Here is a 19,533-nt window from a genome sequence, read left to right on the forward strand (position 1 = left end):
TTAGACCTCTGGGGTTGGCTTATAAATAGTCAAAACAAGGACTAATCCAGCCACAGGTGCCGCAGGCTACTGCTGTTCCTCTGAGGGGTATCTCCGCCATCACTCACAAGTCCAGGACGCCCTGAGGGTGGGAGCAGAGCCAGAGCCAACCGGCTACTGAGGCTCCACCAAGAGTGTGAGCCGGGAGGTCTGCAGGGGGCGGGACGAGGTGCGGAGAGAGCAGGGCTGAGCTTCCAGTTAGGACGGTAGGATGCCGGATGAAGTCCAGCTCAGCCGGGCAGTGTGGCTGTGTGACCGACGTGTCTCCAATGGGAAAGAACACTGGGCCACGGTGTAAAACCACCAGGAAGAACTTACGGACACTTTGTTTCATAGAAAATACAAGAACCACCACTCCACGTGGTCACTTGATGTAGACCAACTCCTTCAATCTTTGCAAGTACGTCACGACCAAGGCACAGCTATTATTCATCCTCTTTTTCAGACAGGACCCAAAGAGACTGACTGATTTGCACAAAACCACACAGACTCTAAGCAGAAGAGCTAAGACTTGGCTCCAAGGTGCCTGGCTGGCTCCAGAGACCACGCGGTTATTCCTGGTGCCATAGTGATTCCCGGGCTACCTGGGAATGGAGGCAACACCTGCACAAAGCTTCTACCTTTGATGCAGAAACACAGACACCACGTTTTTAAAAATGGAAAATAGTTCAGTTCCACTGCTGTTCGCCATTTGCTTATGAAGACTAGTTGGGTAGGAGATGGACCCTTGATCTGAACAAAAGTCTCCGCATTTAAAGGAGTGAGACAACGTGGATAAACCGGTGTGTCATGGCAGCTTGGGGGGGGGAAAGGGGGCTGGAGGACTCTGCACGGTCCTGTGTGACACTCGGAGACTCCAGGCATTACAGGGCTGTCCCCACAGCCCAGTTCTGGTGCGTGGTTTTCTCTTTGATGACCCATAATGGGAGGACCACGCCATCCAAGCCTCTGGGTAAGACGGGCTCTCTGCGCTGGGTCCTGGGTGCTGAAAGGCACCTGCTCGTCACCTCAGGACAGGCACTGAGATACAGGACCTTATACATGTTCAGTTTGGACTGGGGACCACGTGTCAGTCTGGGATGGGAGGAAGAAAACAGAAACTCTTTCATTCTGGCCTTGCATGAGGCTTGGGTGCATCCAGACAGGAAATCAGCTTCTCGAGAGACGGGGGATTGGGAAGGACCCGTTGGTGTCAGAAGACAAGACTTTCCTCAGCTCTTCACGTAGGAACCACTCCCATGGGGTGGGAGAAGTCATAGGATTTAATCAGACAGAACGGAGTTAAAATAGGGGCCTGGCCCTGAGTAGCTGTGAGGGTGGCAAGTCGTTTAACCCCATGGGTACCCGGCACTTGATTAGATGGGGCTGTGTCATAACCGCCCTTGAAACTCAGTGGCATCAAACAATCATTCCATTGTGTCTGTGAGGCAAGAATTCCAGAAGGGCTCGACTGAGTGGCCGACTGGACACCATTCTCTCCCTTGTGCCAGGGCTCTCCCGTGGTCTTTCCGCCTGGGACAGGAGCGCTTCCTCACGGCCTGGCGCCTCCGGGCAGCAGCCCTGCTTACAGGTTGGCCAGGGGCTCCTTTGTGACCCAGCTCTCAAGGTCACCTAGAGTCACTTCTGCTGTCCACGGTTAGTCAGCCAGTCACAAAAGTCTACCCACTTCCGAGGGGAGAAGACGGGCTCCCATCTTCATGGGAGAGTCATGAGGTCCGGGAGACATCGAGAGCATGTCCAGTGCACACATTTTTGGGAAACACTGCTTCTCAGACACACGAATATTCACCATGGAGGGTTTGGGGAAACGTGTGATGGTGTGTGTGTACCAAGTGTCCACCCCGTGAAAGCTCGAGCAGGTGCCGCCCCCGAAGCTTTGGTCTCAGCGCCCAGCATCTACGCCTTCTCTGCAGAAGCGCGCCAATTGCCTTGGGTGAAATCGATTTCCTCCTCATACGCAGCCTCGGACGGAGGATAAACCCTGGGTGCTGCACGTCACACAGCGCCAAACAGTGGAGAAACCTGAAGGCCATTTGAGATGTCAGATCAAGGTAGAGCCCGCCCTTTGTCTCCAGGAAAATGTCTTCTCTCACGCTCTTTCAAAGCTTCTTCTCTAGCTGTTCTCCTACCTCCAGGTGCTTCCAGAAAATTCTCTTGGGAGATTTTAACTTCTATAAATGGCAGGAAACACCAAGAACTCCACCACCTTGGGCCTAAACCTGGGCTCCAAAGAGAAAGTGGAGGAAAGGGGACTTTTTAGGGAGAACACACACAACGTGTCTGTCAGTAACTTCTCCTGCCACAGACGCTGGCATGAGCCTGCTGTGAGTTTAGGGAGGGCTGAGGGGGGCCACTTCTGCCTTCTTCCTTTGGGGACCCAGAGGGCACGCTCACGGCACTGACTGGCAGATTCTCGTTTGTGGAAGTCTGCCTGGCAGCTTTTCTGTGCTGTCTTCACATATCTCTGCAAGACAGGCCTCGGTGTGGGCAACTTCCTCCAGGGACGAGCGGGTTCTGTTGGCGTGCCATTCCCCTCAGCTGTGCTGAGGCTCTTTACAGGAAGCCGCACGTTCAGATTCCAGAATCCTCCGAAGACAAACATCGGAGGACTCTCGTTATGCACGCAAGGTCTGCAGTTGAGACTGCTCCAGTGAGTACTCGTGCGCATTTGTTCACGATTTTCCATGATTTTTGTGGTTTGAAAAGCCCTTCTTTCCCTACCTGCCTGAGTTACGCCTCTCCCCAGCAGTGGAGTGTCCCTGAAGCAGGATGACCGAGCGGTATGGGGATTACGGCAGCAGCTGCGGGTCCCGGGGGGCAAGGGGGGGAAGGAAATGGATTTGGTGGCCCGTGGAAGTGTGTGGACTCAGAGCACGTGTCCTGCTGGGGCCACCTGCCGGACCCCTGCTGGTCTACCAGCCCACCCACCCAGAAGCTAGGTGACAAGGACAGCAGGAGGGAGGGACACCGTGCCACTGGCAGGACCCTGGTAGCACTGTCACTGTATGAAAGCCAAGGGCGAACACGGCTACGGAACCAGAGGATGGACACATGTGTACAACATCTGCTGGAAACACGGAGAGTCGGTGCGACCTGATCCACTCCCGGGGAGAAAATGAGGGCTGGCCTCAGCTCCACGTCCCTGTAAGGAGGCAGAGGGGGTCCAGGACGGCTGGTATGCTGCTGACTCCATCCCTCGACCATACAATGAACCCCTGAAGGAAACAGGTCTGATTTTAGCCAACGTGGAACGGAGGGATGGTCGGATCTGACCGGCCTATCACCCGTGAGTCACCTGCTGATAACAATGGCCCTATTGTTTGATCTGCATGGTGGTTTTGAAAATCCGGTAAATGTCTAAAAATTGGGAGATTTCACATGAAGTTCTGGAATTGCCGTCCTTCTAGAAAACTACAGAGATTGGGCAACACGGGGCCTGCACCCCCACGTGGGGGGCTCCAGAGCCCATGGGCGGAGCCTTCCTGCACGCGACGCTGTCTGTCTGCTCTCCACACGCGTCTCCCGGCACCGAGGGCTCGCCGCCTCCACTGGACGCCCGGCCCCTGGGTGCGTGCGGCCCCGGGGAGATGGGCCGACGTCCTGGGGACACCTCTGCTTGAGCTCCGCACGGGGCCAGAGCCTCAGCTTGCTGACTGCCCAGATCTGCAGCCCAGCTTGACACGTGCCATCTGGAGCATCTCTAAGGGACCCCTGCAGTCTCCCCGAAAGTGGGGAGAGGGGGAGTGGCCACGGGGGCATGGAAACGGGCCCTGCCGATTTATTTTTACGAAAAAGTTAGAAACAAGCATCAAGCATCAAGATGCCCTACAATGGGGGGCTCTCTAAGTAAATGAAACCCCCGCCCCTTAATTAGTAGTCGGGCAGCCAACTAAAGAACTAAGTTTGGGACAGGTGCTTCCGCAGCACTAAGTTACAAAAGCAGACATGTCACAGAGGGATCCCTGCTACATACAAATATTTATGTGCACAAGGTGTGGAAAGTGGGTTTCCAAAACATGTTTTTGAACGTGCTTTTCTGATCATAAAAGTGAAATACGAGCATTGAAGAAAATAAGGTTGATAAAAAGATAAGGAAGCAGAAAAGAAAGTCTCAATTTGAAGCCCGTGTATCGTTCACACCTTTCAGACATTTGCTCGTCACCTGTTCTCACCCCAGAAGAGAGGCAGGTACAAAGCCTTCTGCGTCTGTATATTTAAATTGCAGGTGTTTATGCTCACCTTTAATTCATGCAACAGAACAGCCACGACCTTTTCCCATTTATTTATACACATGAAAGTTATTAAAAAACTTTTTCTCATTTGCACAAATACTCCGTTGGATGCTGCCTCCCTCTGAGGACCTTCGCCTCTTTCCTCTATGTGCCCAGTGGCGTGACTCCTCAGTTCGTGAAAACATGCAAAAGATTTACTGCAACAATGGGCGCAAAGCATTTTGTAGAAACACACGTAGCATTATTTTGTGTGCTGTCAAGGACGATGGAATATACAGAATACGAGTGATATTTACGTTTCTATTTTTAAGATCCATGCTTGCGCCCCAGAAGAGGTTGCAATAGCAATATTTTAATAATAAAGCCCCAAAGGAAATTAAAAAAAAAAAAGTGCAAGTGAACCACTTTTGGTAAAGGTGCTTCGTAAGTAAGTAGCGGCACAGGTGAGTGTGGCTAGGCCGGGAGTTTGCAGGCAGCAGTAGGGACCCTCCCTGGGGAGCCGGGGTCAGTCACAGCTGCAGAGGTCGCATGTTAATTTAAATTCCCCCTTAACTTAAAAGAATGACCTCAGTTTAAAGAAACACCTCATTGTTGGCATTTCCCCCCCGAAGGAATGAACTTCAGAGGGTGAAGATCAGGGAAAGCTTAGGGCAAAAGCATGTCTTAGAGGAAGGGTCGACATTGGGGTGAAAGAGGGGGCCCAGGGTCAGCGCTCCCTCTGGGCTGGGGTCCCCTCAAAGGTTTTATGAAATTCTTGCTGCTCTGACTCGCCCAGACGCCCAGGTGTGAAGGAAGATTCAGATGAAAGGGTGAGCAGAAGGTGTTTCCTAAGGAACGTCCACTGACAGGACCACAAATGGGTTCCCTCCCGCGTTCGAACGTGCCAGCCGCGTCCTTTCAATTCTCTTTCCCGGTGGTCACAGGGGCATCTTCTTCATGCTGGATTTACTCAGTCACAGAGCACTGAGGCGGGGGAATCTGGACAGGCTGTTAATTCTCTGTTGGCCTCACGCCCTGTAAGTATGAAATACAACCCAGTAGGTTGCTAACTGATTCTGCATGATTGCCGAGATGCTCGAGCTGCTAAAATATTAATCTGGGGGTGGGGGGGGGGTGGAAATTAAATGCAGCACAACGTTGTGTGTGTACGGACCGGTGGCAAACTCTCCTCCTGGACCTGAGGGTTTACAAACAGATGGCTCCAGGACCACAAGGCCACGGGTCTTTCAGAGGGTTTGGGCTCCAGGGACCAAGTGTGTCATCCAAACAGCTGTCTTGTCTGACAGTCTTCCTAACAAGTCCTCCCCCCACTCGGACAAATAAGAGGCCAGTTCACCAGGCAAGGAAGCAGGGGGCCCCTGTGTTCCTGAGATTCTCCGGTAGGTTTCTTAGAAGCAGACCCTAAGATGAGGATCTGGTTGTAAGTGATTGATACAGGAAGCTTTCCCAGGAGAAACTAGAAAGGGAGAGGGAGAGAGGAAACAGTTCACGCAAAGGAAAGGCACGCTTTCAGGAAACCTCCCCCCCAATTCTGAGCCCTGGGAGTTCTGGGGCGTCAATTACGATTCAGAGTCATCTGCATTGGGGGAGGGGGCGTGGGCTTTCGCGTTTCACACCCATCATCATTTGCAAGAACCATCCCAGGAAGATGAAACCGCCAGGATTTTCCAGAAATCTTGAAGAGTGGGCCATGGGACCTCTGAAGGATGCAGGTTGGGGTGTTCGAGCCACGGACTGAACTGTGTACCCCCACTCCCAAATTCCTAAGCTGAAGACCTATCCCCCAAGGTGACTGTATTAGGAGTGAGGGCTTTGAAAGAGATCCTTTAGGGTAAATGAAGTTGTAACAGTGGGGTCCTAACCTGACAGGACAGGTGTCCTCACAAGAAGAAGAGACCCCAGAGCTCTCCCTGTCCCGCTGGACCCCTGAGTACACACAGAGAAGAAAGGCCATGTGAGGATACAGTCAGAAGGCCAAGAAGAGAAGTCTCCCCACAAACCAACCCTGCCAACATCCTGACCTCGGACTTCTGGTCTCCAGACCTGGGAGAGAATAGATTCCTGCTGTTGGAGCCTCCCAGTCTGTGGTGTTTCTTACAGCCGGCCTGAACTGATACAGCCTGACACACCCACACAGGTGCACAGACGACCGTTCCAGGGACCTGAGGGGACCCTGGCAGGGCAGCGCCCACCACACTGGGCGACTCCTTGGCTGTATTCCTGTTATGACTAAGAATACGCATAAATTATGCCCCTGTGCCAATCACCAAGGATACTTACTTCAAGTAAGTCTTATAGTTTTGTACTCATTGTAACGTACATTAGAAAATAATCAAAGTGCCTGAAATATGTAATTTCAAGGATATTATCACTAAAGATGAGGGTGAATTTTTAAAAACAAGACCAATTAAAAGTTGATTTAAAGGAAACTCCTAAATGAATAGCGGTCCGAGTGGTACGTGATGACGGATGGCTTGGGGACGCTTTCCTGGCTCTGGCTGATTCCCCGATGTTGTCCATTTTTCACGTTTTCTACAGCCTTCCCGGCAATCTCCTTTGGATAAATTCCTGTTCTGCTTAAACAAGTCAGGATCATCACCTTTTAGAGCAACTAAGAACACTCACTAATACCGGCTGTAACAGAAAATTTCCCTTTTGATCAACTGGCTTAAGTTAAATAAAAAAGCAAATGGATTTGTAGACTCAGATAGATGGTACTCAGCTAAGGGAGTGCCGGTTTCAACGGCTGGTCTGTAATTCACATGCCTCCAGCGATAGTGGGGGCCTTCCACAGCCTGAACGAGCTGTCCAGGTGCGGTAGACGGTGTAAAATGGCTACAGTAAGACCCAACAATGCCGCCCTCCTGGTATTCACCCCTCTCTGTACTCTCCTCCCCTTGAGTGCCGCCTAGGCTTCGAACTAATAAAACACAGCAAGTGTGCGGTGTCACTTACAAGGTCAGGCTCAAATATACTGTGACTTTCATTTCATGGCATTCTCTCTTCCTGGGTCTTCTCATAGGCACCCTGCTGGAGAAGGGCACCTGGCAAGGAACCAGAAACTGAGGCCCTGGCCCAGCAATCCTGAGGGCGGACTCCAGAGGGCACGTGAACTTGCACTTTCACCCTTCCCCAGGTGGGCCTCCATATGAGACCACAGGTCCTGGCTGACACTGTCACTGCAGCCTGCGAAAGACCCTCGAGGAGAGAGGACCTCATGACGATGTGCCTGGACCCCTGACCTACAGAAACCAGGAAATAATAAGCGTGTGTTGTTTTCAACATCTAAGTTTCAGGGCAATTTGTTACGCAGCAGTATACATAACAAGTACACTTGGCCTGTTCTCTACAGGTGTAGAGAAGTAAGCCCTCCTGCCCTGTGGCATCTGCACCTTCTATGTCATTGATGGTCCCAGTTGCACCACAGTGTTTAGGTTCTGTGAGGATGGCGTCTGGCCCTGATTCAGGGGATTCCTGCTGACATGAAGCATCGCAGCTCTCCCTTAGGTGAACCAACCGATGCTTTCTGAAGACCCCAGGGAGGAAGTGCATGAGCAGGGCACATACACCTGTGGAGGGAAAAACAGGCTTTCCCACAATCACCAAAAGTCCTGACATGGGACGGTGGCCAATTTCTGTGGTGTAAATACTACTACGGAGTCAATTTCAAGCTCTTGCCAATCACTGACTGAGGAGTTGGGAAGAGATGTGCACAGTCCAACCAGCTGTCACAGCAGACAGGGACCCGATGCAGCACACCTGACACCAGTCCTGCCAGACCGCCTCTCCTGCACACGCCAACGTTACTTCTAAGACATCACGTGAGAACTGAAGAGCATGCAGAACACGGTCAAACTTCCCACGACCTTGTATCCATGCTCCTAAGTCATGGCAGTGCAAACTCTGAAGCTGGAAAGGAGCAAACACACGTCTGGAATCACAGCTCCCTCTGCCGAAACAGCCAGCGTGACTGACCACGGAAACCCAGGCACAGTGTTTGCACTCAAGATACACAACTGGTCTCAAAGCAGAGCTTCTGGAAGATGCAGAGAAAACAGGGTTGCCACGGGGATTGTTCAGAAGCCATCAGCCAGGCTTGTCCCCCTCACGTGGAGACACCTTCTGGTTATAACAGGAGAAACTATTTACATACACAATTCCCTGTCTGTGAATTAACCTGGTCACGTTTATTTGCATAATCAACATTAATCAGGTGGGTTAATTAGACTTTATGTGCATTTGACAAGGGAGGTTTAATTTGTACCCAGGCAGGTTTTTTGTTTTTTGTTTGTTTTTTTTTCTGGCAGTTTTTTTCACAAGAGGAAACATTGGGACTCCTAACCCTCACTCCTCAGATGTACTGACGGTCCCTCTGGGGTAATGATGGTGACGGTTGGTGTTTGAACCAGTGCGCTGTTCAGGCCGCCAGATGTTTCTGCTGGCTGCACATGAAAGGTAGGGCTGAGGAGAGGGGGTGCTAGAGATAAAAGAGCTGGGCGTCTCATAGCAAAATGGAGAACTTGCAGAATATGTCTTGACAGCCTTGTCGTGTGCGCTTGAGAAAATGTGCCCCACGATGGACACTTCTTCCTGCAGTGCTAACCCCTTCAAGAAAATACCCGAACCGAATGTATCAAGGGCCCTAAACAACGATGAAAGTTTTTGATTCTGAGAAGCCACGTTAAGCAAAAGGAGGCGTGGACAAAGACGTACATACGTGGGAGGTGGTTTACTGCTCTGTTTTCTCTGAGAAGAAAACTTGGGAACAACCTAAGTGCCCAAAAGTACAGATATGATTAGTTGTGTAACATTAAATCTGTATGATGAAATATTATACCGCCATTAAAAACATGGAGGAATATTTAATGTCAAGAGAAGATGTTTTCAATATAATTGAGATCTAAGTGAAAGTGCCTTAAAAATCTGTATGTAGATTCTGATACCAAATTCGTAAAAGAAGTAAATCCACTTCACATTCACTATATACCGATGTTGCATCCGTAAAACACGGGAAGGAAATGAAACGTTAGCAGTGGCCACCTTGGGTGGCAGGGATTTTACGTGTTTAACTCGTTTTGCCACATACAACGGAGCTTTCCAAATATTCTAAAATGAATATGTGTAATTGTATGTGCAGAAAGCAATTATTTTAAACAATCACCCCGATGTCTACACTGGATCTCACACAGTTTGTCCTCATTCATTACTGCCCGTGATTGTCACCTCCTGACTTTAATCGCCCACCCACCGCTCGGTCCAGCCCTCCATGTGAAGGATACACACTTTGCAGAAAGCCGCCTCTGCCCCTGATGGAGGGCGCCAGGAGGTGACATGGCACCCAGGACACGCGTGTAGGTGAAGGGCACGCATACGCCCGGGCAAAGCGGAGCAGCATGTCGCTAACTCGTCTCTGCTCCAAAGCCCTGACAACACACCTTCCGAGCGGGCGGCCTGCCCTCGGGGCCACAGATGGCAGGGGGTGCCACCATGGATGCCAGGGCCCCAGATTTCCAGGCCAAGGCTTTCATAGCTCAGCTCAGCAGCGGTGAACGTGAGTCTCGGTCAAGCCTCTAAGGTGCAGATGGGGTTACCGGGCCCCTGAGCGGCGCCTGAGAGGGAGGTGGCACCTACCTGTTGCGGGCGCTGGGCCCCAGGCGCTGGCACAGCACGGTGGTGGTGGCATGCTTCCCGCCGTTGCCCAGCTCCTGCTTGGCGTCCCACTGCCGGGGCTCGCTGGGCCGGGTGCTCAGGATGTTCACCCCCTTCTTCACCTTGGCTCTGTGGGAGGAAGGCGGGCGAGAGCCACAGAGTCAGTGACATGACCTGTCCACAGGGGCCGCGCTCCGCCCTGCTGCCAGCACTGGCCGCTCTGTCTGCTTTGTTCATAGCCAGTGACACTGACAGACAAAGTGCACTAGACGGTGGGAATGCCGTGCGGGTGGATGGGAGAGAAAGGGGGAGCTGCCCCCAGACTCGGGGATTGCAGTACATGCTGGCCAGCTCCAAGGATGAGTGAGGGGATGGCGACAGTCCCCCATCCAGGAAGTGGCCCAGACAAGGGGTCAGGTCAGGCCTAGGCTGGTCACTCTCAACAGAAGACGACTGTGTCCTGTAGAGGACAGGGGGCACTGTCTGGAGACATTTTTGGTAGTCTTAACTGGGAGGGGGGTACTGGCATCTAGCGGGTAGAGGCCAGGGACGCAGCTAAACACCCTACAGTGCCCAGAGCAGCCCCCAGCACACAGACTTATCCAGTCTGCAGTGGCAAGTGCTGGTCCAGGAGCCTGGCCGGGTTCCCACCCTAGTTCCCCCACCTTGTGGCCGTGTGACTTTGGGCAAATTATAAAGTCTCTGTGCCTCATTTCCCTGCTCCGTAAGTGGATCGGATTGGAAAGCTATTGTGATGACGAAATATATTGACACATATAGAGACTGGAACAGTGTCCGGCATACAGCAAGCACTTAATGAACAGTCGTTATTGTCACATTGTGCCAGGGCGGTCCCCAGCACACTCATGTGACTTGCAGGGCCTCGTCCTGGTGCACAAGCAAAGTGCACTGAGTCAGAGGCTGAACGAAAACAGGCACAGCGCTCCCCTTACAGCGGCTGTTCCCGCCAATCTCCTGGGCTCTCTGGACCTCAGTGTATCATCAATAAACTGACGAGAGTGACAGCAGATTGAGCACAGATATCTACTGTGCTCTCTCCCCAAGTCCCACTTAAAGGAGAAAAGGGACTATCACTGAAGGCATAGAGCCCGCTGGGGACATGAAGCCACATCTCTTGGAAAGTGGAAAGCAGATGGGTAAACAGCTAACTGCAGAACTTGAAAAGGAAGTCGTGAGCTGTCCATGGGAAAAGCTAAGAACCGACATTTATACCATCCCCCAGGCTCAGCAACTGGTGGAACAGCTAGCTCTAAAGTGGGGGTGCATGGGGGCTAAAATAAGGAAGATGCGCTGAAAATCTGTGTGGGAAGCAGCCGATGGGGGGCCCAGAACTCCGTGTGGGCCCTCGGGGGGCCACAGGGACTTGGGTCAGCATGCTGGAAACGGCGAGTGTGACCCTATGTGTCCCGAACATTGAGACTTCTAGGCGTTTGTCCCCAGAGCTGGACCTTCACTCTCCAGGAAAAGTCCTGGGTTCCAGGGGATTTGGTACCCACACCGCGGCCTCCGCCAACAGCCAGCCCGGTTACGTTTCAGAGAAGCCTGGAGCCAGCAAGTCCCAGCAAATGGACTCAGAGCCTTGAGTGACTTTGGAGTCCCTTGTTCTTTTATACGAGCGAACAGGAAATATTGGACACTGAGAAAAGTCTCTACATGATACAGAGACCAAAACAAGCAAACAGAAAAGACAAGCACTCTGTAGGAAATAGAGCCTAGGAGGGAAAGACCAAAATGAAAAACACTCGCAATCATTCACATTTACAGAGATGAGAGAAGATACCGCAATCATGAAACAGAAACAGCATGCTATTCAGAAATGGTGAAAATGAGCCCTTGGAAATTAAAAATATTAAAGCCGCACTGGAAAGTCATTGGACTGGTGGATGGATAAAGTTGAGGAAATGTGTCCGTGGAAGGAGAGAAAACAAAGAAATGGAAGACAGGAGAAAAGATCAACAAACAGGAGGCTTTGAGGCTCCTTGTCTGAACAATGGAAAAAACAGAGAAAAGGGGGAGTCAGAAGCATCAAGGAAACAATCCACGGAGTCTCCCCAAATGAAAGGCCGTGACTTCCAGGTTGGAAGGGCCCCTGGGTGACGAGCCCCTGGGTGACGAGCCCGGGAATGGGAACAGCTCCACACCCAGGCTCCGAGCAGTACTTTTAGGACACTGGGGACGCGGAAGAGAATTCCCTGCAGAAGAAACATCAGGAATCAGCATGGACTCAGCCGCCACAACAGCCGCTCGGGGGGAACCAGACACAATGAAAACATTCTTCCCAACTCAAAGGGGAAACGCTTTCCCACCCAGCACTCTCTAGCCAGCCTCGTGACAAAGAGAACATTTCCACACACGCAAGTCCTCCGAACATTCACCTCCTACACCCTCGCTCAGAAAGCTATGGGAGGATGTGCTCCAGGCAACAAGGGGGTAAACAGAGGCAGGGGCCTCATGAGGAATGGGAAACAGAAGGTGCCACAGGAATCAGAAATGAACGGAGGACCCTGGTGGAGACATGGCTGGTGGTGAAGGGAGGCCCCACAGCAGCTGAGCGCCTGCACGGAAGATTCTGGCCACGATGTCTGCAGGAAACCGAAGTTTTCCTAATAAATTTGATGCGAATGAATGTGTTGAGAGGAGATTTAGGTAGTCAGTGAAGAGTTTGGGAGTAAATGAGAGCTCAATAGACAGAAAATGAAGAAAAACAATAAAAACAAATTAGGTTTTAAATCTGATGATAAGAAATCATTATACAGAAAAGGAAAAGTAATCATAATTGAATACTCAGTGATACTGTGATTAACACATGTACTTACAATATTTTAAGCATTGAATATTAATGTAGACAAAATATGTCTACAAAATTATTACATCGAAAGGATGGAGACATAGAAAGGAATGCATTTATGTGTGGGTGACAAGACTATACATATATATATATACTGGAGGTGCCAAAAAAGTATATTCAAGTGGACACTTTGGTCAACGTTGCTCAAGCAGTAGTTCACCGTAATTGGAAGTGTCTGGACGCTGATGGGAACCACTTTGAGCACCTCTTGTAATTGCAGAAGTCAAATGTGACTTGTATTCATCTTTTGTTATCGGTATCTATTGAGTATTACAATTTTAATACAGTTTTTTCTTTCTTAAAATATGCATACACTTTTTTGGCACCCTCTATATATATATAGCTCCATATCGTTCGTAGTGCGAAATTTATAGATAATGCCTAAAACTCAAAGAAAAGGAAGAAGTATCAACTTTACTACATCATTTAGTGATATGAGAACAAATACCAGAGACAGTAAGAATTTTGCCTCTATGCAGGGAGGAAGCCAGAGTACTGCCAGAGTACTGCAGTATTTTTTAAAATAACTTCTGATTTTGAAAAAGTTTGATATTTTGAGATCAACAAGAAGTTGCCAAAAATAAAAAATAAAACAGTGAGAGATTTCTTGTCTACACGTCGCTCAGCACCCCCCAATGACACATCGTACATAACAGTAACACAGTCACAACCAGGAGGCTGACGAGCTACGACCTCCGGCACAGACTTTACTGAGATTTCACCTGTTTTCACAAGCACTTCGTTTTCCCGTGTATGGTCCTATGAGATTATGTCGTACGAAGATTCACGTGCCCATGACCATAATCAGAATACGGGACGATTCTATCACTGAAGGGACACCCCCTCTTGTTACCCCTGAAATAGTCCCGCCCTGCCCCCACTCTCTGCCCTGAAAAACTCTGATCTGTCTCTCTGGCTCTAGTTTGGTCGCCTTGAGGATGTCACACACGGTTTTTATCAACAAACTCTGCGGAACTATTTGAGTCCTTAAACTACAAGCAAAGCCATAACTTATGGAGGTAACAGCTTAAAACATCACACACACACACACACACCCCGGCCCCGCTAACCTCCCAGAGTGGAGGAGATAAACCCTTGCAAACAGGTCAAAGGCTAGAGGCCGCTGAGCAAAGCAGATCACAGGTGGTCACCACGAGGGAGACGGGAGGGCGGGGGCGGCGGGGAACCCCACTGGTACCTGCCAGACGCCGGGTGTCCAGGTGGGCCTGCAGCTGCCCGACCACATCAGCGGCAGCACCTCTGTGGTTTTAGGCACGTCTTCCAAGCCTTACATTAAAACGCCTGGTTAAATATACTTGCGCCTTGGCCACAAGAGCCCACGGTGGGCGTGAGGGAGACATCAGAGGCACACAGCAGGGGAAGCCACCCGCCCCTCTGTCCCAACGCAGGAAACCCGCAGGCGGGCTCACAGCACACACACCGTCCACCTGTCCTGCGGCGGAAGAAACCCCTCCTGAGACGTGACCGCGGGGACACCGGGTGTTGCTGCGTTTGCACTGGGTGCGAGGGTACAGGTTTCGCTGAAGCGACGCATCGTTCTTTCCATTTACGTAAGAGTTCACGCAAGTGGGCGGATTCTTGTTGGGTGGCGCGGGGCCGTGACCTCCCTGTGTGGGGGTGGGGCAGGGAGCCCCCGAGACGGCAGAAAGGCAGAGGCTGAACATTGATTTTCTTTAAAGAGCACTTAATCATCCCCGAATTAACACCTGAGTGCAGCACATTTTGAAGAGAGGGGGAGTAGTTTTCGGTTTTAACCACTGAGAAACTGGATAGGAGTATCAACTGTCCACGTGTCGTGTGTGTGGCCCGAGGGTGCTCAGGGACCCCCAGACCGGCCGGAAGCGCCCCGGGGGCGGCCACGCATGCCAAGGCCGATGCCATTAACGGGGTGTTTTCCTCGATGAGGTCAGCGGGTGTCCCATCTACTCTGAGGAAGTGGCTGTGGCAGGAACTTGGGTCCCAGGACGAGAAGTCTTGCAGGGAGAGTCAGGGTTAAAACACAGTGGGACAGAGCACAGGCTTTGAGGATGCTGGCTTCCGGGGACGGAGCGGGCACAAGGTGGCGTCGTGAGAGGCCACCCAACGTGCTGGGGGGAGGGCAGTGGGTGGGACACAGGACCCCCCCCTTCCAGGCCTGCGTTTGCGGGTGTTGAGCTCTATCACCTTGGGAAAGTCACTCATTTGACCTCTGCCCTTTTTCATCATCTGTCACTGGGGCGCGGCCTTAGTTCAGGGGTCCCCCAACTTGTGAGACTGCAGCTGCTGGCCTGGGAGATGATTTTGGGTTGTCAGAGACAGCAGTGCCTAATGCCGACGCGTCATTTTCATTCACCAGGTCAATACGGGGCTGTCTGTCCCTGCAGGCGCTGCGCGGGATGCTGGGTGGTGTCAGCGCGGGACGCTGGGCGTGGCCGCCCCCGGGGCGCTTCCGGCCGGTCTGGGGGTCCCTGAGCACGCTCGGGCCACACACACGACACGTGGACAGTTGATACTCCTATCCAGTTTCTCAGTGGTTAAAACCCAAAACTACTCCCCCTCTCTTCAAAATGTGCTGCACTCAGGTGTTAATTCGGGGATGATTAAGTGTTCTTTAAAGAAAATCAATGTTCAGTACAAATTTCGAACACAGGAAGCGTAATTTCCAGCCTGCAAGCCATCTGTCTCAGGGCCGCTCTAATCTCCATGTGAAATGCTCTGTCCAGCAGCTTCTCAAAGCCGCTGGGATGGTCTCTGCTGGAACGTGTGCCCATCGGGTGTCCAGAGGGCGGCCTGTGGGTGGGGCAGCTACCCCTGGTGTCTGGCCCTGGAAGGCGGAGTCTGCCTCGAGCTGAACCTGATCCTCAGAGCTTGTATAAGAGCAAAACATACATAACCAGTTGCTCTTATGGAGGGACTTGTCCTTACCTCCAAATCCTGAACCCCCAAGACCCTGCAGGGACACACGCTCTTTACAGAGGTCATCAAGTGAGGTTGTTGGGGGCCCTCATCCAATAGGACTAGTGTCCTCATGTTCTTATAAGGCGGGGACTTTGGTGGACGGACACTGCACAGGGAGGATGCCACGTAGTATGAAGACGGCTGACCACAAACATGGGGGGAGCCCCCAGGGCAGACCCTCCGTCAGAGCTCCCGGAAGGAGCCAGGCCTGCCCACATCTGGAAGGTGGACTCTGGCCTCCAGAACTGGGAGCCAGCACATCTGTGGCTGAAGCCCCCAGCCTGTGGCCCTTTGTGATGGCAGCTCTAGAAGCAAACAAGTGGCCAACTCTAAAATGAAGTCGAAAGCTCCCGTGTTAAAGCCTGGATTTCTGCTTCTTAAACCTGGGAGAGGTCTAGTCATCCGGCAATCTCTTTGGGCGCCTCCCGTGTGCCCAGTGTCATTCTCAGTGAGGGCTCCCCGGGGCCACACATCTTCCCTCAGAGAGGTCACGGACCAGCTGGGGGCATCAGACAATGAGCCAAAACATACTCAAGATAAACAGCATGTCAGGTGCTGGCAGAGGTTGTGGCGGAAAATAAAGCTGGGAAGAGAACAGGGGGGTTGCGGTAGGAGGTGTGATGTCACGTAGGATGGTGTGGAAGGCCATCAGGCAGAGCCTGGGGGACGAGGAGGGAGACCCACATGGATGACGGAGGGGGACCCATTTTCAGCAGGAAAAGCCCATCGCAAGGCCGTGTGGCAGGCAGGATTCGGAAGTTACCACCTGAACTCACCCCCCTGGTTACTCAAACACTAATTTTGCTCTTCAGGGCACTTGCAGATGGAAATCAAAATCCCAAGTTGATCTTAAGACAGGGAGATACCTAGGTTGGCCTGATCGCGTCACACCAGCCAGCCCTCCAAAAGCAGAGTTCTCGCTGGCTGGTGGCAGAAGGGGTATTGGAGAGATTCTGATGTGGGAAGGGTGCCGCCTGCTCTTGGTGGCTGTGGATTTGGAGGGGCCATAAGTCAAGGAATAAGGGTGGGAGCTGAACGCGGCTCCTGGCTGACGGCCGGCAAGGAACCAGGGTCCACAATATGTCACACCAAAACCCAGACTTCATGCCATTTCACATGTAAATACTTCACGATTTGTTGAAAAACATGTAAATACTTCACGATATGTTGAAAAACATAATCACCTTGCCACCATCAGACCTAACAAAAAGAATAATTTCATAAGGTCGAAATTTCCCTCATTACCTCAAGCGTATTGTTTTATAGACTTCATTTGTTCCCATCAGAATCCAAGCCAGGCCAGCCCAGAGTCACATCCGAGCGTTATGTTCTTAAGTCTCTTTTATTCCATGAACAGTTATCCCCTCCTTGTTTCCCACAATTGGTATTTTATGAAATACTAAGTCATCTGGCCTATTATCTGCTCATTCTGGTTTGATCAGATGGTGTCTCTGCATTGTCAGTGAATTTGTTTCTCTGTCCCCTGCGTTTCCTTTAAATTGGGTGTTAGGACTGGAAATGTGGCTAGGTGCAGAATGAATGGTTAAGGCAAGAATACTCCAAGGGTGGTGCTCTGTATTTCTCATTGTTTCACGTGCTGACTCCCCGTACAGGGGCCCCCCCGGTACTGAAATGTTTTATAGAAACATTTCTGGATGAATGGTGCTACAATTTAACAGTGTTCCACAGGGCAGGGTGAGATGATACATGTGTTAAGAAACGCTGGTTGGGCACCAGTTTAGAATGGCTGTGAGAAGGCATAGTTTTGGAAGGGATCAAAACGTGAAGTCATCTTAGCTTTGGGATGAAAAGCCGGGCATAGTACCAGCAGAGTAACGCAACTTTCCTTGAGGCAGACATCTGTCCATGTAGCCAGAACTGCCAGCCAGCCAGCCCTGCATGGAAAGGTTTTCTGTGCGACGTTCCATGGAGGGGTCCCAGCCCACCCTGCTGTAACTTATCTGCCCCAAATGTCATTCTGAGCCACGCTCCAAGGCGGTGGGTCTCCACCAGGGGTGATTTGCCCCCCGACCAGGGAGGGGACATTTGGCAAAGCCTGTAGATATTTCTGGTCATCATGCCTAGGGAGTGGGGGTACAGGTGACATCTGTGGGTAGAGGCTGAGATGGTGAAAACTACCCTGCAATGCACAGGAAAGCCTCCACAACAAGGAACCGTCTGGCCCCCACCCACAGCAGTGAGCGGGTGAGAAACACGCTCTCAGGCCGAGTGCGTGGCCCAGCTGAGCGAGCCTGGCACGCGGAAGACGCTGCAGCCTAATTACGAAGTAACGAACGCGCTCCCCCAACATGCTCGGGGCGCCTGCTGCTCTGAGATTACGGTGCTGTATCCTCCCCGAGCGCACGGGAGCGTGTTTCCCATCGCACCTTGTCCGTTTAAGACAGCACGCTGGCGCGGGGCTAATTTAAGTACCGGAGAAGAAACTGTCCCGAGGACGATGCATGCTGAGGTCCAGGCGCAGTCAGTGCGCACGACGCGGTGAGCCAGGACGGGGTTCCCGAGGCGAGACCCAGCGGCCTGGACCCAAGGCCCGCCCACGCAAAGCAAAGTGGCGGTTTCCTGGTGCCTCAATTTACGAGACTCTTTGGAGGTACGGACAGAGCCACGCAGTCCGCGTTCACGAGAATGTTCCCAAACACACACATTAAAATTTCTAGAATCAGCCAGGCTCTCTGCTAAGGGTTTTCTGTGTGTTCCTTTAAAAAGAACACCTCTGTGTATCATCAGACAAACGCAGATTGAAACAATGAGCTGTCCACCACGCACCTTCCAGAATGGCCCCAATCCAAAAGCTGAGGAGGCGGTGGAGCCGCAGGAAACCTCACCCATCACTGGCGGGAACGCACAATGGGGCAACCACTTGGGAAGACAACCTGGTGGTTCTTATGAAACCAAACCTACACTCCCCATGCCATCCAGCAGTCCTGCTCCTTGGTAGTTACCCAAAGGAGGAGAAGATTTATGTCCACACAAAATCTGCACATGGATGTTTATTCATAATGGCCCAAACTGGGAAGCAACAGAGACCTCCTTCAGTAGGTGATGGATAAATAAACCGTAGTCCATCCAGACAGTGGACTACTACTCAGTGCTAGAAACAAACGAGCTATCAAGCCATGAAAAGCCATGGAGGAAACTTACATGTGTGTTAACAAGTGAGAGAAGCCAATCTGAAAAGCTACACTCCGTGTGATCCCAACTCTATGACCTCCTGGAAAAGGCAGGACTGTGGGGCCAGTGAAGAGATCAGGGGTTGTCAGGGGCTCAGGGGGAAGCGGGGTGAACAGGTGGAGCGCAGAGGGCTTTCAGGGCAGTGAAAGGTCTCTGTGACACCACAGTGAGGGATACATGTCATTACACATTTGTCCAAACCTGTAGAACGAACACCAGGAATGAATCATCATGTCAACTACAGACTCTGGGTGATGAAGACGTGTCAGTGTAGGTTCCTCCGTTGTAACAGCTGTCCTGTCTGGGGGGTGCTGATGACGGGGGCGGCTGTGTGTGGGGGGGACAGGAGGGTATGGGACATCTCTGCACTTTCCTCACAATCTGGCTGTAAACCTAAAATTGCTTTTTTAAAAAGGGTCTTAAAAAACAACAAACTCTGCCAACAACCCCACTGCGTAGGTTCCATTACCATGCTCCTTTTTGAAACAGGTGAGAAAGAAGAGGCACCGATGGCGTGGAAACCCCCCCTCCGGGTCCCACATGTTTGATCGTCACAGTCGGATCCAGCACTGGGAACGGCCAGTCTAACCCACC

The 19,533-nt window shown here is 51.6% G+C and overlaps 1 protein-coding gene across 1 annotated transcript in view; it reads right to left on the minus strand.

The window, feature by feature from the left end:
- The window catches only part of TMEM132C (transmembrane protein 132C), a 266,881-nt gene that overhangs the window by 83,706 nt on the left and 163,642 nt on the right, over positions 1 to 19,533 (minus strand). The window contains exon 3 of the mRNA XM_033097254.1: positions 9,903 to 10,049. Coding sequence (XP_032953145.1) covers positions 9,903 to 10,049 — 147 coding nt within the window. The remainder of the gene's footprint in view (positions 1 to 9,902; positions 10,050 to 19,533) is intronic.

The sequence above is a fragment of the Rhinolophus ferrumequinum genome, chromosome 25 (assembly GCF_004115265.2).
Source record: "Rhinolophus ferrumequinum isolate MPI-CBG mRhiFer1 chromosome 25, mRhiFer1_v1.p, whole genome shotgun sequence".
Taxonomy (NCBI): Eukaryota; Metazoa; Chordata; class Mammalia; order Chiroptera; family Rhinolophidae; genus Rhinolophus; species Rhinolophus ferrumequinum.